Here is a 24,633-nt window from a genome sequence, read left to right as displayed (position 1 = left end):
CAATTGTGACATTTTTTCTTTTGTTCATTTAAAGCCAAAAAATGGTTCAGATCGATTATAATATCACACAATCGGGTTAAAATAACAAATATAAGATCGAAGAGAGCGGTTTCAAATGGTCGTGGTACAGCGATTGTTTTATATTTCTCTTGAAATCCATTGAATCGATCACAGACAGCAAGGCACCTAACTGGTATAGGACCTTACCTCCCCACATCAGCGGCAAAAATAGGAATGGGATATTGGTAATGCTGTCTTATAATTAGTGCCAATATACATGTACAGTACATGTGTCAAGTCCGTATACATATACACTGCGTAAGCGCATAGCACAAACGCTCTTGCACAAACGGATATATTAGGCGATTCAGCTAAACCTTGAAACACTTTGAACACAGGGCACCTCAGACAGGCAGAAAACCTTTTCAAGGAGTGATAGCCATGATCGGACAACAGCGACTTTAAAACGTACTAATCACCTAAGCATTCCTGATCACCTTTTAATCAGCGGGATCTAGTAGTTACATGCAGTGACGAGCTTGTAGTAACGGGCATTCCAATTACACACAAATGTTTGAAGATAAAAGCAGAAAGGATGTCTCTAGTCTCTAAAGTAGTATATCTGCCATTGATTTTTTTTTTTTGTCAATAACTAAAGCTGGGCGCCTATAAGCACCGCAAGAAATAGCGCAAACGCAATGTCCGCATGTGAAGTGTTTGATTATCTTCGACGCCTATTAACACTGGCTGCACTATTGTGTCATGCATGTGCTATCCGTTCATCAGTCGTTGATGCAATATGTAGCAGACTTTCATCGCCTACCGCGTAGTCGACGTTTTCGAGAGTAGCGAAGGAAAGTACTTGCCACAGGACAACTGTGCGGCCAGCACTGCAACCCATCACCAGAAGGCGTTGGGCTTGCACAGGTCTTCCGGCTTACTTTTTGCGTTACCCTTAGGTGATGTGCTAAAAATCGGCTGAATTTCTTGCGCTGGACGAACTAGAGAGTATTCTTCGCATACGTCATCGTCTTTTCCCTCACTACTAACTCTGTGTGGGTCTATCTGCAAGACTGCACCGGGTTAAGAACAATCAGAGAATATTAGTTGATTTTCTATGTTATTACTATGGTTTTCAAGTCCATGGACGTGCGCTGGTGCAGGATGACCGTTCACAATAAAAAACTGTCCTTTCCAATCTCGCTATATTTTGGTTTGGCTGAGAGATTTGCTGAAGCACCTTTCATGTTTAAACGACACTCTAGATATTCACAGATCAAACAATATATATCACCTGCATACAGTCTCACAGATATCAACAGTGACATCAAGCTTCAAATATCATTCGCATTCGCTTGCAGCATACATCAAAGGGGAGTAATATATGTGTGCACTTCTGATAATGAAATCATACATGTCTATTAAAGATTGCTTCAGCAATCTTCGAACTGCTCGTAAAAAATTAACTGAAAGGGACAAGAAGGGGTATAAAATATTTCATCAAAACAATAAGCAATGAGAAGAGAGTAGTAAAAATTCTTATCAAGCGATGAGCACAAGTAAAAGAACAATCAAGTCCACTTGTTTATCGCATGTCTTCCTAACATTATGTCAATGGTATATAAACATGTGCATTCTGTAGTCTATATTACCCTTTCTTTCTGTGCTTTCCTACTCACAAATCCATAGGTGAACTGGTTTTAATGCTGTCCAATATTGAAGTTCGGACCATAGTAGAATTATATTCATGTTTTCCGCTGCTTCGAATAGGTTTACTCAGCGCTGAGCAAAGAGAAATTTCAGTGTAGCGCTGTTTCTAAATTTATCCAGTTATCTCGAGTGTGCAAGTCGTCTTTAATGTTCATCGGTGCGACTTCCACCACACTCCTCCGTAAAGAATGCTACGAATTTTCGTTAAGAAGGGGCGCCAGACAGGAGGGCACAATCTCCCCTGTGCTGTTCAACGCATCGGATTTTCACCCAACATTGGCTCTTAACTGAGGTTCCTTCTCAACTCTTGACCATTTCTCTTTGTGCCACTTTACGCGACGTGTTCAAAAGCCTAGACTGAGAAGAGTTACGGTAAGAATTAATGAATACCTCAGTAATCATCGGTTCTCCGATCACATTTTTTCTTTTGTTAAGTAACTCAGGGAATGGATTGCGAAGCACGATCAAGACTAAGACAGACAAAACATAAAGGTGGGTCTAAAGAATAATATGCAGAAAACTAGAGCATTATTCAGCTATCTCGGCAGGGAAGAGCAGTTTACAGAAGGCAGCCAAATGCTTTAGGGAGTAAGGGAATAAGCCTACTTCGGGCAGCTGGATAATGACCGCACATCCCGATCAAGAATGTGAAGTAGCGAAAATAAACAATGGGGTGGAGCGTCTCTAGCAGTGCTGTCCGATCTTCAACGGTAGCTTCTTACCCGCACCTCTCTAGAGAAAAACAAATTGCAGCTGTATCCTACTGGCACTAATGGGGCACACACGGGGCTTGGAACGAAAGAAGCTGAACTTAAATTTAGGTCAACGCAGAAAGATTTGCAAAGTAAAAGGATTCGTGTAACTTAGACGGAAAGGAAGAGAGCACAGTGTCTCAGAGAACAAGTGATAGTGTCATACTGGTGGAAATAAAAAAAAACATGGGCATGGAAAGTCATGTGATGCAAAGACCAAAGTATTTCTGGTCGCTAAGGACAGCTCACCGAATTCCAAACGAAGGAAATCATAGCAAAGGGCGACAGAAAGTTAGATGGTCGGATGAAATTTGGAAATTCATGATAAATGTAGCACGGCAGACGACAGGACGAGCGGACGAGCGCCACAAATAACTAGGTTAATTTTGCATCAAGCCTGCCTTTTTGTAGAACACTCGAGCCGCAACACAAATTCCTCTGTTTATCGCCAATTCTTGGCGTCACTTCTGCCGCAATACATCGCATAAGCAAACTAAAAACTAAATAGCGCGGTGATCGTGAAAAAAGCGAAGATCATACAAATATTTCACCCAAACATCTAGGAGCAATATAAACGCACACAAAACAAGACTAACAAGCTTGCAAGCAGAATGAGCAAACGTGCATGACCAAAGCAAAAACAACCTTAAAAAATAAGAAAATGAAAAATTGACTGCGTGAGATACATATCAGGTGGTCAAACGAAACGTAGGTTTTCCTATTTTTAATATTAGGTGTAAATAACAACCTGCGTCGAGGCCAGAAAAAAAAAAACGAAAATAATGTCCCCAGGAATAACGCCGCATTGTCAATAAAATTCAAAAGAATTGCATCTAAAGCAACGAAATTAAAAGACGGAAAAAGATAGACACCGAGATAACCCTATAAATCCTACAGAAATCTTTCTATAAAAGAGGTCTCCGCGTTACTAAACGCAATGGATTACCTAGTAACACATGTGCTTATCCTTGTTGATAGAATTCATGGGGTGCACTTAAGCCTCCTTTCGTGCGGTAAGGCTAGATAGAGCACACAGAGGTGTCTTGGTTTGTCTTTGGTTGCCTTAATATGTGAATGCTGGATGACATTGTTGTATAAGATCTGGATTAGGGCCGGCTATGTCTAAGGCCGCAAGTCATTGTGCATTGTCATTAAGGCATTAAGGCGTTATAGCCAGTTAATCATTTATGAATGTGGTATTGGCATGTTATATGGATTCTGAAACGGATGCTTGGCTACGAATTGAATTATTGGCTCCGACTTGGATTCGAGATATGACTAATGTTGCAAGCGATTATGCATTGTCATAAGGCATTATAGCCAATTAATCATGACTGGATTCAGTATTGGCTCGTTATATGGATTCTGAACTAGATTCTGGACTATATATTGCACTAATGTGGCTAGTCATTATGCCATATCAATAAGGCATTACAGCCAATTGTTCATGAGTGGATTCGGTTTTGGCTTGCTGTATGGATGCTGGATTACATTTTTGGATGTGACTAAGGTGGCTAATTCATTATGCAATGTCATCAAAGCATTATAGCCATGCAGGAAGGAAAAAACTGAGTAGAGGCCATGACGTCACATTTCGCGACGCCGGCCGGCGACCGGAAAATGCTGTGGCGCCACCTACATATGGGGCAACTTTTCCCCTATGTGCCCTTCCCCATCTTTCCTTCCTTCATGGACCTTCCCCGTCTGACCGCTTCTCCGCGCCATCCGACGCCGACAGTGACAGCCATGCTGCCCCTTAGCAACGCTGAAGCTGTTGCTATTTGCCCCATATCTAGGCTAAAAAAAAAAGCATGTGACTTCCGGTACGCTTTTCGCAATGCATCTGGAATATATGGGGCGTGCCTCTCCTTAGTTTGTTTGTGCTTCCTCCATGATTATAGCCAAGTAATCGTGACTGGATTCAGTATTTTGTCTTTTTCAGCTTTATTTGGGGATTGTGTTGAATGGGTATTGGATCTGTCGTTTGATCACGCATTCCGGAGACATTCACTTTCTGCGCACGTTCCCACTGATGAGCTAAGAAAGGCTTTTTTTAAAATAGGCTTCCACAGTCCCTCGCTGAAGACTTTCCTTTCCGCTCTTCAAAAATATATTTTATTTAAATTCAGGGCAGACACTGCTGCGCATTTTCCAATGATCAACTGCATACATTTCAAAAATACTCGCTTGTGCGCTTATTGAAACAAGGACCTCTTTGCCCAGTGTAAATGAGACCGCAGCTTAGCGGAGAGGACCCTGGTAAACAACACGAGATCTTCACTATTTCATTGTGCAAGCAGGTGGGTTTACTCGGTTGTTTAAAGCACCGAGTGGAAAATTACAAAACGCTTAGAATAGAACCTGAATGCTATCTCTTCTCCTTACTTAGTCCTATCCCGCACCTTCGACAGCGTCGAATAACCTGTGTCACCACCACAGAGTTGTGCGAAACTGGATCTCTAATATAAGAACGTTGCTTAAATTTCTGCAGCAACCATTCGCCTACAGATTAAATCAGGCGTACTACGGGTCATGAAGTTCATATAGAAAGTGGCTCTACAGATTGAAATAACAAAATGTTAGCAAACCAAAAAACGTCGTTACAAAAACCAACGTGGAATGACCAGGCGTATTGTGTTCTGTCCAACGTTCCCTTTAAAACTTCTCTGTAAAGTAGCATAAAAAAAAGTTGTGGTAGACTTACTTCGGATCCTGAGACAGCACTCAGAGAAAAGCCAACTATTAGTGGTTTCGCACTATTTTCAACTTTCTGCTCGGCTGAAGCACTGAACATTGGCTCGCTTATTTTCTCTCCTGGAATTCCTTCATGGAATGTGAATCCGACCGATATGTTTTTGTCATTGATAAACCGAAACTGAAAAACAGTAATAGAAATAAAATAAAACAGATTGAGGGCTTAATGTAAACCACACAGGCTGACACTGAATCCAAAGCGCCTTGCTTTGTGTGTGTGTGCATAGGCGTTGTAGCTCACCTGCAAATTCTGAATAGATAGTACCGTGCTTAGATCAAGAGCAGAGGCCAGTTTCCTACGGAACGTTCCTAGGAATCTTGCTTTGTTGGAAGCGTCGAAGGGACAGACTTTCACATCTGAAAAAAAGAAAGGAAGGGGGGGGGGGGGGTGCTGAATACGCACTCCATTACAGCAGATGCATATCGCTACAGCGCCACCGTAGTGCAGCTAACCAAATGAAAGCCTGGTTGCAGTGGTACTTGGCGGGTTTTGCTTCCAACTCCATTCACTGATCCTAATTTTTTACAGGCACACAAAATAAGGCTAGCTTCATACTCGCATTGCATTCGTACATGGTATTCACTGAAAGTGGTCATCCAAAGTGGTCTGAAGGCTCTGCATCCCACATCACCGATCCTTTCAAGTGCGCTCAATGCAATAAAAAGCTGCGCTAATAAGACACGGACGAAGGAAAGGCAGGACGCACACAAACGCAGACTGACAACTTTATTTCGTGAAGAACACCAGTGCCATACAAGAGATATTGGAAGACTTGAGGCATAGAATGTGCGTGCGAAAAATTAGTCGTGGCTTAGCTCAGCTAAGCCAGGATATACGTAGCAAAGCATGTGTTCCTGTCGCTGCGCTGTCTACTCCTCTCCAATGCAATCTAATCCCACCCAATCCAGTGTAATCCAGTGTAATCTAATCCCATCCAAACCAATCCGGTCTAATCAAATCCAGTTCAATCAAGTGCAGTTAATTCCAGTGAAATACAATCCAACCAATCCCGTCCAATGCAATCCAAACCAGTCCAATCGAGTCCAATCCAATCCAGTGCAATCTATTCTAGTCTAATCCAAACCTATCCAATGCTGCGTACACGGTCATCCGAAATGCGCTGCTGACTAGCCTATCATAATCCCCGCTGTCATTCTCTCGCTAAAGAAAGAGAATTATGACGCCCTACTTACTTCCAGCAACATGGAATGTAAGATCTATGACGCAAGGTAAACTGGATGTCGTCAAGCGAGAAATGGACAGATTGAACATTGATATCTTGGGTATCAGCGAGATCAAGTGGACCGGAGTGGGAGAATTTAACTCCGGCGACCATTATGTCTTTTATTGTGGGCATGAATCCAAGAGAAGGAATGGGGTCGCTTTCATAGTAAACAGAAGAATGGGCAAAGCAGTGCTAGGGTACAACCCCAAAAACGACCGACTGATTTCACTTCGGATCCAAGGTCACCCTTTCAACATAACAGTTATCCAAGTCAATGCACCGACCACTACTGCTGAAGAAGCTGACGTTGAGAGATTTTATGCGGACCTACAATGCCTTTTAGACCACACCCCATCATCAGACGTCGTTTTTCACATAGGAGACTGGAATGCTAAGGTCGGGAGTGAAGAAATATCCGGAATTATAGGCAAGTTCGGTCTTGGTGAGCCAAATGAAGCTGGGCAGAGGCTAGTAGAGTTTTGTCAAGAAAACAACCTGACCATAGCGAATACTCATTTTCAACAGCACAAGAGGCGCCTGTACACATGGACTTCACCGGACGGTCTGTACAGGAATCAGATCGATTATATTCTTTGCCGGCAGAGATGGAGAAGCGCTATACAAGCAGTAAAAACAAGGCCTTAGGCCGATTGTGGCACCGATCATCAGCTTCTTGCTGCCAAAATTAAGCTTCGATTGAGGAAAACGCAGAAAACTAGAAGGCCTTTCAGGTATGATCTGGATCAAATTCCATTAGAATATGCTGTGGAACTGGGGAATCAATTTCAAGAATTAGATCTAGAAGACAGAGAGCCCGAAGAGATGTGGACTGATGTTCGTGATATAATACAAGAAGTTGCTACTAAGGTAGTTCCAAAACGAAAGAAATGCAAGAAAGCAAACTGGTTATCTGAAGAGGCTTTGCAAATAGCTGAGGAAAGGAGGATGGCAAAAGTTATGGGAGAAAGAGAAAGATACAAGGTTCTCAATGCGGATTTTCAGAAAATAGCAAGGAGAGATAAGAATGCCTTTCTGAACATACAGTGCCAAGCAGTTGAGGACAACAGCCAATTAAGGAACACAAGAGCTCTGTATAGGACAATCAAAGATATCAAAGGAAGCTTCTGTGCTAAGCTGGGCGTGATAAAGGACCTCACTGAAGCCTCAGAGATAAAGAAGAGGTGGCAGGAATACACAGAAGAACTGTACAAGAAGGACCCGAATGTGCAAACCCAACATAAGGCGGTTGTAGTTACTTATCTCGAGCCGGGCATCCTGAAGAGTGAAGTTGAATGGGTCTTAGCCAGCCTTGCTAAGAACAAAGATAGCGGAATTGATGGCATTCCAGCTGAGTTGCTTCAAAACCTCAACCATGACGCTGTTAACATTCTGCATACATTATGTTAGAAGATTTGGGCAACCCTGCAGTGGCCACAGGATTGGAGGAGGTCAGTTTACATCCCCATTCCAAAGAAAGGCGGTGCCAAAGATTGTTCCAACTACCGCACGATCGCGCTTATTTCGCATGCTAGCAAGGTGATGTTGAAAATCCTTCAAGGTAGGCTGCAGCAGTATGTGGATCGGGAGCTTCCAGACGTGCAAGCTGGGTTTCGCAAGGGCAGAGGAACTAGAGACCAAATTGCCAACCTTCGCTGGATCATGGAAAAAGCAAGAGAGTTCCAGAAACCCATCTACTTCTGCTTTATTGATTATGCGAAAGCGTTTGACTGCGTAGATCAGAGCAGATTGTGGCAAGCTCTCCAAAAGATGGGAGTTCCAATTCACCTCATCTGTCTCCTCAGGAACCTGTATGAAGGGCAAGAGGCCACAGTCAGAACTGGGCATGGTCTTACTGATTGGTTTCCGATTGAGAAAGAAGTGAGGCAAGGCTGCATACTGTCGCCCTGCCTATTTAACCTATATGCAGAGTGCATCATGAGGAAGGCCAGTCTGGACGAGTCTTCAGCTGGAGTGAATATTGCGGGAAAACGTATCAACAACCTTAGATATGCGGATGATACCACTTTAATGGCAGAAAGTGAAATGGAACTCAAGAGACTTCTGATGCGCGTACAAGAAGAGAGTGAGAAGTTTGGGCTTAAACTGAACATTAAAAAGACAAAGATCATGGCGTCTTGTCCTATCAAGTCCTGGAGCATCAAGGGACAAGAAGTGGAAGCTGTGACAGATTTTCTCTTCTTGGGCTCCAAGGTTACCTCGGAAGGAGACTGCAGCCATGAAATTAGGAGACGCCTGCTTCTGGGAAAAAGAGCAATGGTTAGCCTTGACCGCCTAGCAAAGAGCAGAGACATTAGTCTGCCAACCAAGATCCGTATAACTCGTGCTATGGTCTTTCCAGTTGTGATGTATGGATGCGAGAGTTGGACTGTGAAAAGGCTGACCGCCGAAGAATTGACGCGTTTGAATTGTGGTGCTGGCGAAGACTCTTGAGAGTTCCTTGGACAGCCAGAAGATCAAATCAGTCGATATTGTCGACCATAAACCCCGACTGCTCATTGGAGGGTCAAATTCTAAAGTTAAAGCTCAGCTACTTTGGTCATCTGATGAGAAGAGAGGAGTCGCTGGAGAAAGATTTGATGTTGGGAAAGGTTGAGGGTCGCCGGAGAAGTGGTAGGCAGCGAACGCGATGGTTAGATGGCATCCTCGAGGCACTGCAGATGAAGTTATGTGATGTTAGGACGATAGTGAGAGACCGGAAAGCGTGGCGTGACATGGTCCATAGGGTCACGAAGAGTCGGACACGACTGAACGACTGAACTGACTGACTGACTGACTATATCTAACTGTGTTGCTGTTTCATTAAAGACTAAACATCTTCTTCGTCTGGTTGTTTCTGGACTGCCAGATGGCGCGGCGAGCGCGCGGCGTCCGCCAGCTGCGGCGGTTGCTAGGCAGCGACTCTGTGCCTCCCGCCACACAAAACTCCTTCTTGTAGCTTTCGCTACAAAATTCTAGGGGGCACTTTGGACCACTAAAGTGTGATGAGGCGAAAGCGTCTATTGAACGGTGGTCCGAAGCCCTGCACTTAGGTACCTCTTTCCCTCTTTTTTTTTCCACTCCAACCTTCCTCCTTTTCCTTACGGCTCGGTTAAGGTGTTCGCGGGGAATTGTAACAGATACTGCGTCTTCTCTTTTCTGTAAACCAATTTGAAACGCCACTGATGCCTGCTGTACTGCGTCTACTTCTGTATGCTGTGTGGTGCGGAGCTCGAGGAAGCGGCAAATGAAAGGCGCCGCACAGACGCCTGGAATCGCCTGGAGACGTCATGGTCAGACGTAACGTCATGAGCGGATGTGATGTCATTGTGGCGTCAGTTCCGGTTATTAGAAATGGCCGGGTGTAACGTCAAGATGACGTCATAGAGAGTCATTTCTGTCATTATCATCATCACTTTCACTATCATTAACTATACTACCATTACCGATCAATATCTAACACTAACTTGCGGTGGCGGTCTCTATGACAATCGCGCTGGCATAATGCTAGACAATGAGTACGCTTATAGTGCTATAGTACGCTTCTCACATGCCCGGCGGGGCTGTCAGGATGGTTTGGTTTGGTTTGTGGGGTTTAACTTCCCAAAGCGACTCAGGCTATGAAACGCAGTAGTGGAGGGTTCCGAATATTGCGACTACCTGGGGTTATTTAACGTCCACTGACATCGCACAGCCCATGGGCGCCTTGCTTTTAGCTTTCATCGAAAAGCGGCCGCCGCGGTCAGGATGCGATCCTGCATCCTCGGGAACAGTAGCCGAGCGCCGCAACCACAGCGCCACCCCATCAGAAAGATTGACAGCTATTGTTGGACAGGACGCTGGGCGCGGCCGTGTGAGGCATTAAGGGCTTTCGCCTTAATAATAATAATAATAATAATAATAATAATAATAATAATAATAATAATAATAATAATAATAATAATAATAATAATAATAATAATAATAGTAATAGTAATATTAATAACAATAATAATAATAATAATAATAATAATAATAAATTGGTTCACACGAAAAGCGCAGCATCTCTCACACTTGTTCTGTAGACACCGGAACGGCGCCGTAAGGGATGGGAGAAAGGTGGGACTGAAAGTGCAAATGTGCGTGCACAATGGGAATCTCGGTAGTTAGCACCAAAATTCAGAGAGATGGTTTGGTTTGTAGGGTGTAACTTCCCAAAGAGACAGCTGGCTATGAGAGACGTTGTAGTGAAGGTGTCCGTAAATGTCGGTCATCGGGGGCTCTTTAAAGGTCCACGGAAACGGCCCCCAAGAAACCACTGACAAACGTGTTCAGTGTGTAGAACACATCCTTTTGAGCATTAACGCAAAGTATAACTCCTTGGAACAAAGCCAGCGATTTATTATTAATTTTTAAAAACAGCGTTTTTTGAAATTCGCGGGCAGAGGAAATGTCGCTTGGCGGTGTCGCATGGAACTATTTCCTAATCCCGTGACGTCACGGGTCGGTTGACTGGCAAGGTTTGCTAGAAGCTGCCATTCGCTGCGGTCACTGCAACCATGACGTCACGAACACACTTCCGGTAGCTGCGAAAGTCGTCTGCTCGTACGCTGCTCGAACTCTGTGCGGGCTGTTACAGCTCGCCGCCCTTATCGGTTAGGTCGTTAGGTGGCCATTGCCCATTAAGTGCGACAACCGAAGCGACGCAGGGATCGGCAGAACGAAGCTGCATTCACAAATACCTTATTTATATAACGTGGTTTCAGGAGTGTCGGAGTGTCGTCCGACGAGGCGTCAATAGCACGGTCAAGCACCGCACGAGGGCAGCACCTCCTCGACCGCCGTAAACACCGCCGCTGTGGCCCCTCCTCCCGCATGCCGTTCGCGAATGACACGGCGGATCGTTAGCACCTATGTCCGAAATAAAGCGTGCTAAACTTTGTTGGCGTCTGGAATACTGAGCCGAATATCAAGTATGAAGCCCTCGTTAGGATCGCTGACCAGCAGCAAATTCCTGGTAAGAGCTATAGCCGTGATACAAGCTAGTTTCTGCTCAAGCCAGCTGCCGCTGGTGCATTTCGGCTGATCCGATCTGCTCGTACTAGCTCTGCGATTAATGCGTCGGCAGAGTTAATCCTATAATTATTTTGCTATGGCAGGATAGGAATCACTATAAGGCAGTTTCATAAGTAGACGATTTACGACAGCGTTGATCATGTTCCAAAGCGTCGACCGCCGCGGCTTCGAAGCGAAACAATAGGCCTAGCGACGACTAGGGGCGGTCACGCACGGCGCCGGCGTTCGCCGCGCTCGCACTTTCAACCCCCGCGGTAATTGTGTAACGTATCTCAGCCTGTTCGCGGCATCCCGTGCTGCAAGCGTTGCAAACTCGTGTACTTTCATAGCTAAGGCCGCGTATTTTTTGGCGTTCTGCTCAGCAACAAGCCGTTCAAACGATACTGTAGGCACGACAAGGCTTCAGTACGCAGTCGCTGCGCTGTCGGCCGTAACCGAAGACGTCGGGCGGCACCATAATCTATACATCGATCTTTAAACGTGATACAGTGGGCAAATGAATAACTTTGTGAAGCAGACCCGCTCGTACGTTTCGCGCACTCGGGCGCCGACGAGCAGCTTCCGTCAACAGACGCCTTCATAACCTCGGTTAACGACGCAAACCGAGGTCGTCAAGCTCGGTTTGCGGTAACCGCGGTTAGTGGTGCAACCATGGTTTGTCCGCCGTGTAACATAGGATAACCACGGGTTCGCGGTTACACTAACCGTCGCTGCGCGAACTGGCGAACTCCTCAGGCGTGTGCAAGCGAGGACGGGTTGGCGGAGTACGCCAGCGAGCGAGCGCGCGGCAACCGGAAGTTCGTCGAAGTGACGTATGTCTGGGCGGAGCTTTGAACTTGCTTGTATTCTTCGTTTTTTTATGGCTCCCTTCGGCGTACGAGTTGAGAGGGAAAATTGGAAGGGTCATTTTTAACCGCCGATATCTCTGGTGTTGCAGAAGCTAGATCGAAAATTTTTGCGGGAGAATGATGGGTGGTTCAATAACTATCAGTGTTATGGCGTTGTTTACCCTTCTTGGTGACCCCTTTCTGGGGACCTTTAACATGCACTGAGATCGCACAGCACACGGACGACACTCTGTTTCGCCTCCATCGAAATGCTGCCGCCGGCGTTCAGGTTCGAGCCCGGGTACTCTGGCACAGTTGTCGGGAGTCAATCAATGCGCCACAGCGGCGGGGCTGAATTTAAAGGAAAGAAAGGAGAGGGTCCGTTTGGTTTGGTTTGTATGGTTTAACGTTCCAAAGCGATTCGTGCTGTGAGAGACGTCGTAGTGGAGAACTCCAAATTCGATCACCTGGGGTTATAATAAAGTAAAAAATAATAAATTTAGTTATAGGGGAAAAAAGGCGCAGTATCTGGCACTTTTTGTAGACAACTGAGCCGCGCCGTAATGGAAGGGAGGAAAGTGGAAACGTTGACAGAGAGAGAGAGAGAGAGAACTTTATTTGTCAGCGATCTTTTTTTTTTTCGAAGAGTTTGCCACAAGGCATAAGTTGAGAAAGGGGGAATGGGATGCAGGAGATAGAAAGTTAAAAGAAGAAGGGAAGTCCAGTTGTGCTTATGTATTTGTATTATTATTATTATGTATTATTTGTCAGCGATTGGTATTTGCCTTGGGCTGCATTCAACTGCTCCAGGAGGCCGGCAGTCCAAGTCTGTCAGCGACCTCTTGCGCTCTTGCCGAGGCCCGGGACTGGACGTCTGGGTCCCGGCTGGCGAAAGTAGCTTCCCGGTGTTCCAGCGAGGGAGATGGTACTAGATCTGGGACTGCGCGGAGGATCCGCCTCCGGCATATCTAGTACCATCTCCCTCGCTGGAACATTGACAGAGAGAAAGCAGAGCTGTAGTGGTGGGGCTGCAAATTTCGACCACCTGGGGATCTTTAACGTGCACTGATGTCGCACAGCACACGGAAGCCTCTCCGTTTCGCTTTCATCGAAAACGCAGTCGCCGGCGGTCGCGTTACCGTAAGCCTGATGTCCTTTCGAACGTGCACTGACATAGCGCAGCACTCAGATGCCATTCCGTTTCGCCTCAGTCAAATAAGGACAATTCTGTTCGCTTGAAGCAAATGAATACTTTCTTTCCTTGGCGTTTTACGGCGGAAGAAACTACTGGGCATAATGCCCGGGTTCGAACGCGAATGAATGAATGAATGAAAAACTTTATTTACACAAAGGGAACTCCCCCGGCGTGTGTGGGGCCCTCAGTCCAGGGCCCCAGTGGCCTTTGCCGTCTTGCGCGCTCTGTCAATCAGCTTGAGCTGGTCGTCAGGCGTCGAGCAGGACAGCGCAGCCTCCCACTGCTCCGGTGTTGGTGTAGTGTTTATTGGTGCTACCTGTGTTTCTTGACAGGCCCATGTAACATGGTAGAGTGTAGGGGGTTCTCCGCATAGTGAGCATTTATTTTCATATGTAGTGGGGTGGATTTTACTGAGTAGATTCAGATTGGGGTATGTGTTAGTCTGTAGCTGTCTCCAGGCAACCGACTGCTCTCTATTGAGGTCTTCGTGGGGAGGTGGATAGATCCTCCTTAAGGCTCTTTGATGTTCAAGGATGGCTCCATAGCGTCTAGTGACTGCGTCCGGTTCCCCGTCGTTGTGCGCCCCCCGGTTGGCGTATGCTGGGGCATTGGCGTCGGCACGTTGGTTACCTTTGACAGTCTCATGGCCTGGTGTCCACGTTATGAAGCATCTCGAAGAGCTGATTTTTCTTGCCTTGAGTATGCGGATGGCCACAGTGGATACGCGTCCGCTGCTATACCTTCTGCATGCTTCTTGCGAGTCTGTAATTATTTTTGTGGTAGCCTCCTCACCCTGGTGGGGATAGCGAGAGCGATTGCCGCTTCCTCAGCCTCGAGAATGTTGTTGTTCTTGATCAAGGCGCAGTTGACTTCTTTAAGCTGGTGATCAACCACACTGGCTACCGCTCCGCGTTGTTCTTTGTATGTGGTCGCGTCGACGTACACCATGTTTTTTTTCCCTGCGAGGCTTCTTTCGTGTGCCTCGGATCTTGCCTCTCTTCTGGCCTTGTGTATTTTCGGATGCATGTTTTTCGGTATCGGGTTGACCTTAATGATGTCTCTTATTTCTTTCGGTATGCTGCCCGTGCTGTTTATTTCACTGCAAGCATCTCTCACGCCCAGTATACTGGCCGCGCTTCAACGAAAGTGCAACGCAAAGACTTCCATGTGCCATGCAATGTCAGGCGCGTGAAAGATCCCCAGGTGGTCTAAATTATATTCCGGAGCCCTCCGCTGCATTACCTCTCTGTTCGTTCACTAATATCTTCCTTCCTTCGATTACAGTGCGATTCACCTGTTCACCGATAACTCTCGGCACAATATTACTGTGCGAGGGTCCTGGTACTCCCCTGATGGGGCTGGGACAGGTAGATCACCGCCGCTTGCGGCGGGGGCTAGCCTGCCTCAAAATTTTTTTTTATCTCTTGTAGGCCGTCATTGCACCCGCCACCGTTTCGATGGCGGACGACGACTGTTGTTGCGGTACGCGTCTTTCCCTCCCTCTTCTTTTTCTTTCTTCTCTATTTTCTCTTCTGTCTGCACGAGGCCCGCGCCGTAAGGGAAGGGAGGAAGGTGGGAGTGAACGTGGAAAGAGAGAAAGAGGAGCCGTAGTGGAGGGCTACGGAGTAATTTCGACCACCTGGGGATCTTTAACGTGCGCTGACATCGCACAGCACACGGACGCCTCTTTGTTCGTGTGCTGTGCGATGTAAATCAATCATGCATCTCGCAGCTGAGGTGGCTCAGTTACAGTGCCAGTAGCAGGCCCGTGCATTTTCTTTTCCTTCTTCCTACAGCCACAACAACAACAACAATAAGTTTGGTTTGGTTTGGTTTGTGGGGTTTAACGTCAAAAGGCAACTCAGGCTATGAGAGACGCCGTAGTGGAGGACAACAATAAGTGTAAAAACTTCTACTCCAATCTCTTTCCTATAATCTAGTTTCATTTTGTGACGTCAGGACTATTCTCAAATTTCTAAGATGTTGAAGAAACCAGCCATCAGAACAGAAAGCCTACCCCGACTGTTCTGACAAAGCAACCTACAAGAAAATGCATTTAGTTAAACTTGTCACAAGGCTTGAGCAGCCTTCTCGAATAAATTACGCAGAAGTTACGAACGTACGTGAAATTTTCAAGGCAATGCCTGTGCCAGACCTTTTTGGCTAGTCGCAAAGTTTGGCTTTCCGATTGTTACCCAAATCACCCAACTTACACCAGTAGTGCCCCGCTGCGGTGGCGCAGTCGTAAGACACCCGATTACTGTACCGGGGTACCCGGGTTCGATCCCGATCGCTGGGGGCTGCGTTTCGATGGAGGCGAAACGAAGTGGCGTCTGTGTGCTGTTATTGATTGATTGATTTAAAAACATTATTTCCCAACAGAAGAAGCAGGTCAGCCCCGCCTCCGGCACCCCTTTCTCTCTTTCCGCTTTCACTCCTACCTTCCTCCCTTCCCTTATGGCGTGATGCAGGTGTCCACAGAACAAGTGTCACGGATATTGCGCCTTTGTTTTCCTGCGAACCAATTTATTACGCCAGTAGTGTGGAAGCACCTCAATACCGCGGCCTTCCACTCTGCCAAAAGTAAATTAAGCACAAGTGCTTTATTCTGTTGTTGTTACGTCACTAAACCTATCTGCCAATAACACGTCCAGCGACCTCCATGAGCCAAAGAGATATGCGTGACGGTACATCTGTCCAGCCATGCCACCCACCAACAACCGCCTGCCAGGCAGAGCTCTTCAATTTTACCAGTTGCCTACTGACTGATTGATTTATAGGAAGTTAAAGGCGCGGTAACTGCCTCACTTTTTTTCTGTGGACACCTCAAACTTCCAACAAGGCCCATATATAAAACATACGGCTTGGTTTGGTTTGGGTTGTGGGGTTTAACTTCCCAAAGCGACTCAGGCTATGAGAGACGCCTAGTGGAGGACTCCGGAAATTTCGACCACCTCGGGTTCTTTAACGTGCACTGACAACGCACAGCACACGGGCGCCTTGCTTTTTGCCTCCATCGAAAAGCAGCCGCCGAGGCCGGGATTCGGTCCCGCGTCCTTGGGAACAGTAGTCGAGCGGTTTCGATTGGTCAATATTTGCATATATACATAAGTGGCGGCACTCGCGGTCAATAAAATAATCTATCTCTAAGTTGTAAATTCTCACATTGTTTATAAATGCACAATACCCGACAAATCAAATCAGCTGAAGACTTGCATTAGTAGAAATTCTTAGGTGTAATAATCATTGAGGAAACTAATAGGGAAGAAAAAAAAAAAATTAGAGGGTCTCTTAGATGTCTCTTAAGAGGAGAATGGCGAAAGCCTGCCCTTCCTATCCTATAATTTGCCTCCGTTAGCCTCTTGTCGGCATTCGTTGCAGTTCTATTTAAATATAATTGGTTTACAGGAAAGGAAAGGCGCATTATTTATTGTCACGTCTCTGTAGAATGTCAAGGAGGGTCTAACGATAGATGGTTTGAATTGTCGACCAGAACGAGTCTTGCGTTCAAGCTGCTTTCTCTTCCAGGCTCGCACTTGTCTCAGATGTCTTTTGCGTCGTCTTCTATGCGTCATTTGACCGCCTCCGCAGGAAGCATCGTCTCGATGAGTATAAAAGGAAGTAGGAGGTCAAGGTCAGTCCGAGTTCTACGGCTTCATACGGACAACGTGGACGACGTCTGCTTGTTGCTGGCGTCGCTTTGATGTCGACACCAACGTTTATAGATACTATAAACGTTGGTCGACACCTCGTCTGGCACCACCTCATAAGTGACGTCGGTTAAACGTCGCTGTACAACATAGGGCCCAAAGTATCGCCGAAATAGTTTTTCGGAGAGTCCACGGCGGCGAGTAGGCGTCCAGACCCACACTTTGTCGCCAGGTTCGTACATGACATTCGGTGTCTATGATTATAACGTCGTGCATCATGCTCTTGCTGATTTTTGATCCGCACACGCGCTACTTGTCGGTAGTGGTGGTAAGAACATTTATTACCTGTACTAGGGCCTGGAGGTATGTTCGGATCGGCCCATATGGGACCGGTCCTTACAAGCACTAGGTGGAGGTCCCTAGTTTGGGACCTCAGTGGCGGATGCCGCCGCCCGGGCGCGCCCGACTAAGGCTTGTTGGGCCTGTGTGGCAGCCGAGCAGGATCGCCTCCCAGTCCTCCCGGGTTGGGTTGGGGATGGGGAAAAGCAGGATTAGAGGGGCAGGCCCACACCATGTGATAGATGTCAGAAGACACCGCTCCACAGTGTGGGCAGCTGCCACTAAAGGAGGGGTCAAAATGCTTTAGTGCTGCCGAGCACAGCACTGTATTGGTGAAACGGCGGAGAAGGAGCCGCTCATCCGCCTTTTTGAGGCCTTTACATGGGCTGGGGTAAAGGCGATGACAATTCTGACAGTACGTCGTGATATCTTTGAAGGTGTAGGCTGGATTAAAATCGGGTTCCTGATCGGGTGGGGAGGAGAAAACAGCCCGGTGAGAGAGCGCGCGGGCGGCTGCGTCTGCTGCCTTGTTTCCTGCCAAACCCTGATGAGCAGGGGCCCATATAAGGTAACGGAGTGCGGGGTCCGTATCCCGTATGCAATTTGAGTAGATTTGATAGGCTAGTAAGGGAGTCCAGCCTTATCTGACGTTCCGACAGGCTCCTCGCGAGTCGGTATTTATGTATTTTGAATCTGAGTGTGAGGCCGCGAGAGCAATCGCCCCCTCTTCTGCGTGTGTTGCACTGTGGGCTCTGAAGGTGAGACCGTTAACCGTTTTGCTGTTGTTAACTACAGCGGCCGTGTACCATCCCCCATGGTGAGGGCCGGAGGCGTCCACATAGTATACACCTGTTTCGTTGCCATAATGTCGGGCTAGGGCTTCTGCTCGTGCCAGGCGCCGACCATTATGATCTTCGTGTGACATATTGGCTGGAAGAGGTCACACACAAAGGGCGCGTCTCCACAGTTCTGGGATGCGAAACTTGTCTTCCATGAGAGTGGTTTGTTCGATACGGAGTCGAGTAAGAAGGCGGCGACCCGACTCCGTTTGCGATAAACGCGTGTACTGATTTGTAAGGTGCGCCTCCCGGAGCTCCCGGAAAGTATTCACCACCCCAAGGGCCATAAGACAGCTGTTTGAAGTAGTGATGGGGAGGTCTAGGGCACGCTTAATAATTTTGCGATGGATGACCTCAAGGGCATCCTCCTCTTGTTTCCGTAGGTGGAGATAAGGTGTCGAAAAGAGAATCCTACTGGTCACGAAGGCGTTTGCCAGCCGCAAGGCATCTTTACTTCGTAACCCCCCGCGTTTGTTTGAAACCCGGCGGACCATGCGGCCCACCTGGTCCCCCACCTTACGGAGTTTGGCCAATGTTGTGTCTGACCGTCTTTGTTTGTGAATGTAAAGTCCGAGTACCCGAGGGACCACTGTCTAAAGAAAGAGTGATTTGAGTTGTGCACTTTGGCGAGGGGCGGAGGTGCACAAATTCCGATTTTTGTGGGGAACACTGAAGACCACAGCGGCGGGCATAGCGGTCTACTATCGTCGCCGCTGTTTGCAGGCTGGTTTCAATGTCCTCTATGCTGCCATGCGTGGCCCACAGGGTGATGTCATCGGCATACAGGGCGTGCTGCACACCAGTGACACCATCGAGCTGGGCAGGCAGGTAGCTTCCTCTGCACGCTGAGCGAATTCCTCGGCGTCCTGATCGAGATCATCGGTGTCGGCATTCGGGAGCAACATTGCATCCAGCATAGTTGTTACTGGTCGCCCGTGAAGGAGGCTGAATAGTGTCATACGAGTGGTGTCTTGGCGTGCCGTATTGTAGGCGAACGTGACGTAGGGAAGAATTTCGTCCCAATTCTTGTGGTTCACATCGCCGTACATGCAAAGCATGTCTGCGATGGTGTTATTAAGGCGTTCTGTCAACCCATTGGTTTGGGGGTGATAGGCTGTAGTTTTACGATGACTGGTACTACTGAGGCGGAGAACGGTCTCCAAACGTTCGGCCGTAAATGCAGTTCCTCGGTCAGTTATAATGAGTGCCGGAGCGCCATGCCTCAGGACAATGTTCTCAACGAAGAACCGAGCTGCTTCGGCGGCGGTACCCCTTGGCAGAGGCTTGGTCTCCGCGTAGCGGGTTAGATAATCGGTGGCGACAATTATCCATTTATTCCCGGCTGTGGACGTCGGAAATGGTCCCAGGAGGTCCATGCCGATATGTTTCTAAGGTGTCGTTGGCACTTGAAGAGGGTGGAGTAGGCCAGCTGGTTTTACAGGGGGTGATTTACGGCGCTGGCAGTCTATGCACGTACGTACATAGTGTTTCACTGTCGCCGGCAGTTTTGGCCAGTAGTATCCATGCTGTACTCTAGCCAAAGTGCGGGTGTAGCCCGGTGGTTGGCTTGTCGTGACACGCTTCCAAAACTTCACTGCGGAGAGCTGAAGGGACGACGAGTAAATGACTGTTTCCCCCAGGGCGGAAGTTCTTCTTGTAAAGTACGTTGTTGCGAATAAAGAACGAGGACATCACTCGGGCGAAAATCTTAGGCACAACCGTAGTTCGCTTTTCCAAGAAATCAATACGAGGGAGCAATTGCTGGTCTTCTCGCTGCTGTTGGGAAAGCGTTGCGTCATCTATGACACCTAAAAACACGGTGTCTTCATCGGTCATAGTCACACTTTCTCCGGCAAGTGTGAGTTTTGACGGTGCACCATCGTTCCTGTCGCGCGGTGTTCCTTGGCGTGCTTTCAAGTGTGGGATTTCAGATGGTAGGGACGCATCCCGCCTCGGCCAATCAGAACGCCGCAAAAGCGGGACACATTTTGTCCATGGTGAAGGGCGGCAGTTCCTGGCCCTACAGGTCTGGGACGTTAGGGTCCGTATTCCGAGTTTGCGTCGTTATCGAAAGTGTCGCCATCTCCCTGATCTCCAGTGATCTGATTGGTGGAAACACCGGAACATGATGTTGCCACCTTATCCGGTTCCGGCGTTTCCACCAATCAGATGACTCGAGGTCACGTGAGATAGCGACACTACGACGCAAACTCGGAATACGGGCCTAGGTCAACGCCGCTTGCGGCGGGGGCTAGCCAGCCACCGAATGTTTATCTGTTGTAGGCCGTCATTGCTCCCGTCACCGCTTCGGTGGTGGACGACATCTGTAGTTGCGGCGCGCGTCTTTCTCTTCCTCTTCTTTTTCTTTCTTCTCTTATTTTCTCTTCTCTCCGAACGAGGCAGCGGAGGTGGCTCAGCTACAGAGCCTGTAGCAGGCCCGGGCATTTTCTTTTCCTTCTTCCTACAGCCACAACAACAATAACAACAGCATGAGCCATTAAAGGCTCTCGCCTTAAAAATAAACGAAGCTATTTTTTGAAGGCAATGACGTCAGTGGCAGACAGCTTTTATTGGCCCCTTCTAGATGGTGCCACAATTCATAAGCAGACGAAAAATGCATGCTGAAGCTATAGTTGGACACAGTTCAAGAATGTAGCAGCAAATACCCATCAAAGGACGCCTTCCATCCAATGGCGCCGACCACGATTGTTGCGGTTAATTTCGCTGGCAGCTTATTATTTGGCACTACAGCGGAATCTAGGCAGAAAAGGGAAGAAAACGCGCATTTGTTACCGCTCCATGGCGCATATTGTTCGGAGTAAGTGTGCGGCGGTGTGAAGTAGTAGTAGTAAAAACATTTATTTAAACAGAGGGGTTCGGGGCACGCAGACCTCTTGGCCCCCTCACGGCCCCACTACACTCAAACGTTCATGTTCCTACGGTTCATGGCGTCGGCAGCTCGGTCTGTGGCGGTCTTCTGCGAAGCGGTGAGTTGGAGAAACGGTGGGTAGGGCTCATTCTTCTCGGGACGGGAAAAACGCTCGTCACCTTCTGTTTCCTGCCGGGCCTTCTCAGTAGAGCCACAGAATGTTGTCCTCGAACATAGCATTTACTACGATTTCACGCTACATGGTTAACCACCATGTCACGGGAACCGGTTGACACCATTTTTTAGACGGCCTCCTTTGAGAGGTGTTTGCCGCTCCGTTCTTAAGTTGTATCCGACTATTGTCATCTTTTGAAGCGGAGTTGCCCAACAGGTACGATAAAAAAGCTCTGCCTGCCAGGAGCATACCAGTAACTTTTTGAGGCCGCGGAGATTCAAAGGGGTGCAAGAATTCTATCGAGAGTTTTGCACCGGCCAACAACTGCTACCACCTGCTAAAGGCATGTCCATACTGTATTTTTTCTCGTCTGCGAGGTTTCAAATGGCCGGAGCCGATGCCGCCTAATAATTTTTACCGAAGTTGTATCACTAGCAATATCGCATATACCGCCTGCCAGAGGGATTCTCGTGATTGTTCAAGTCTGCGGAGCTTAAAGCGGTCGATTTCGGCACTCAAATTTTTCGGCATGAGGGTACAAGACTCGCGTAACGATTTGTGCACGTTCCTGTGGTGAAATTGAATTTGGTTGTTTAGAGGTTCATTTCAATAACATTGCATAAAAATGTTAAATATGTTTCACACCTGGATTACTGGCGTAAAAAAATATGGAAGAACGTAGTGTGCTACAAAAAATATTACTGTTATGCATACTAGAAGCGATGCAAGCTTGAGCGTCACCTCATGTTATAATTTATGATAAATGAACATGGCCACATATTTGGCGATTTTTAACCTGTGTAATTTATGGTAGCTATATTTAATTCGTTAATTTGTATGTTAACGCAGACACACATATAGTGCTTTGAATTATGATGACAAAGGACTAAATGCTACCAGCGCTAAGGATTATCCCTATGGAAAGCGACCCTCAATATTCGTGAATAGTAGCCATTCTTGATGGGTTCACCCAGACGGGTTCGCGCCCAGCAGTATATTTGGCTATTTTACGCGGACGTGCCTTTTGCACTGGAACTGGAATTCCTTCGGAGGCTGCGCCCACGTCATGCCTCGCATGCACTGCTACTCTTTACTACTACTATAAAGTTTGTGAGGGACATCACGACACTGAAAATGACAAGCTGTACTTATCCTTACGCTTGAAGTTGACGTAGTACGAACCGGCTGGTTCCGCCTTTATGCAAGCATGCTGGGTAAATGCTTGGTGGGGCGCAAGCGAATTGAATTCGAAGTAGTTTTTAACGGTTACGTTTTGCTCCAGGAATTCCCGGACGTTTTGATCCTGCGAGGAGAAACACTTCCCGTTACGCTTCTTTCCTACGGTATTTAAGAAGAGAAGAATAATGTAGTAAGATCTGGTAGAAAATTCAAACCTCGTTGTATTCCTCCTCGTAGATAGTTTCTTGTAGCAGGGCAAATATATGCTTGTTGTTATACTTGTCTTTCCCTTTCTTGCGCTATCCGGAATCAAACAAAAACGTTGTAAGAATGACTAAAGTGCAGCAAAGCTTTCTCTTTTTTTTGTAATTGCGATAGCACCGCCTTAAACGAGACGCTTGCGGCTGTTGGCTATTATGCTACGGGGTAAAGCAAAGAAGGAAATGGAGAAAGTTTTTGACAAACGCTTTAGAAGCTATCTCAGTAAGCGCTCTCTGTGCATGCGTTGCCTGCCGCCAAAGGGTACTACAACTTCGCCACCATTGTAGGTCTATTTCGCTCAAAAGGGCCGAAGTCTAAGCTAAGAGTTGACGCAGGCTCGCCCACTCGTAAAACAAATGCTGAGCTCTCACTGGTTCGAAAAATTGTTGACAAAATGACTGCGCAGTGAATTGCGAGTTTCGTGATAATTGATATGCAGATGGGCTCATGGCTGAGAATCAACTGAGGAAATGCCTATTGCTTGGTTGGGCTTCTCAATGTCTTGATTTCGTCAGAGTCAATTGCTCATGCGTGTTTTGCAGTAAGGTAAATGTGTATGCGTAGTCGTAATTTTTTTATGATTGCTCCAAGTGCTGAACTTCCGAACTTTACGGTATGTGTCGGGATGACTGCGGTTTTGTGGTTTCAATACAGAAGTCGGCAGAAAAGATTGGCAAGTTCGAGACTGCTAAAATCTGAAAGGAAGGATGTGACAATTTTATTCAAGTATACTCCTGATAGGCGTTTAGAGGGTTTCGGCGGCTTCTTGCAACAACCGCGCGTCTGACCTCATGATGACGAAGGTATCACTAGGCACATATGCTGCATGCATATGGGGATCAAGCTATTGTGAGAGGTCGTGTGACTCAACCGACGACGAAGGTAGCGGAAGGCACCTGAGGCCCGATGATTACGCGAATTCGGGGAACGAATAAATAAGAGAGCTGGCTCTGTAAGGCCTCCAGAAAGGCCGTTATCTTCTACTGGTATACCGCAGAGAGCACAAAGCATCCAGTCGGGCATTTCTTCTGAAAGCTGCACATCGGAAAATAGTGATTTTGTTTCGTATAGTTACTACAAGGAGGACTGGGCAAGAGCAGTGCCAAAGAACAGTTGACATTATTGGTGTACTTCAAAACCAAGTCGGACTGGAAATAGAAACGAGCAGAATTTTTTTTTTTTATTTTACGATCAGATCTATATGTTACCATTAGAGGCCATGAGGCTTCTGCAATTGAGCACTTGGGCTCCTATGTAACCAACAGAAACTTCGATGTAAAAACTGTCATCTATCAAGGTACGATTGCTTATAACGAAAGATAACTAGCACAGGTAAAGCTTTTCAGAAGGCGACACAGCAGATGTAAATAAAATTTAGCGAACTCGAGGGTGGTGACAGCCAATGTTGAAATAATGGCGTTAGAAATTACGCACATGCATTTCTTAAATTACCGGTGTAAATCACGTCGTCAGCTGCAGACTTCTGAGCTATTCACCCCGACCTGTATGAGAATGATGATGTTTATATGATGTTGGCGACAAATATAGACACTAATGCAAAGCAAGACTGGCACGTCGAATTTTTACACGTGTTTGGAGTTAGGCAATACTTACTGAAACGAAAGACAATTCCCTTTTTATCATCTTGCGTTTCTCTGAATCCTTTATTAATTCTGTCCATGTGTGCGCCGGAACACCCATGACAGTAGTCTAAAAAAAAGATAAAAAGTGGAGTTCATTTACATCCTGAATGCGCACCCTGCTGCCTAACACGTTAAAAGTGACTTAGCATCGTCAAACCACCG

The 24,633-nt window shown here is 47.0% G+C and overlaps 1 protein-coding gene across 1 annotated transcript in view; it reads right to left on the bottom strand.

The window, feature by feature from the left end:
• The window catches only part of LOC146186777 (uncharacterized), a 63,705-nt gene that overhangs the window by 6,226 nt on the left and 32,846 nt on the right, over positions 1 to 24,633 (bottom strand). The window contains exons 9-13 of the mRNA XM_084607398.1: positions 24,443 to 24,538; positions 22,783 to 22,866; positions 22,547 to 22,691; positions 5,458 to 5,573; positions 5,167 to 5,337 (exon numbers count right to left, since the gene is read on the bottom strand). Of these exons, the coding sequence (XP_084463524.1) occupies positions 5,167 to 5,337; positions 5,458 to 5,573; positions 22,547 to 22,691; positions 22,783 to 22,866; positions 24,443 to 24,538 (612 nt within the window). The remainder of the gene's footprint in view (positions 1 to 5,166; positions 5,338 to 5,457; positions 5,574 to 22,546; positions 22,692 to 22,782; positions 22,867 to 24,442; positions 24,539 to 24,633) is intronic.

Source organism: Amblyomma maculatum, chromosome 6, assembly GCF_055883805.1.
Source record: "Amblyomma maculatum isolate TAMU_Amacu chromosome 6, ASM5588380v1, whole genome shotgun sequence".
In the NCBI taxonomy this organism is placed as follows: Eukaryota; Metazoa; Arthropoda; class Arachnida; order Ixodida; family Ixodidae; genus Amblyomma; species Amblyomma maculatum.
The sequence above is the reverse complement of the archived record's forward strand: the minus strand, read 5'-3'. Positions and strand labels throughout refer to the sequence as shown.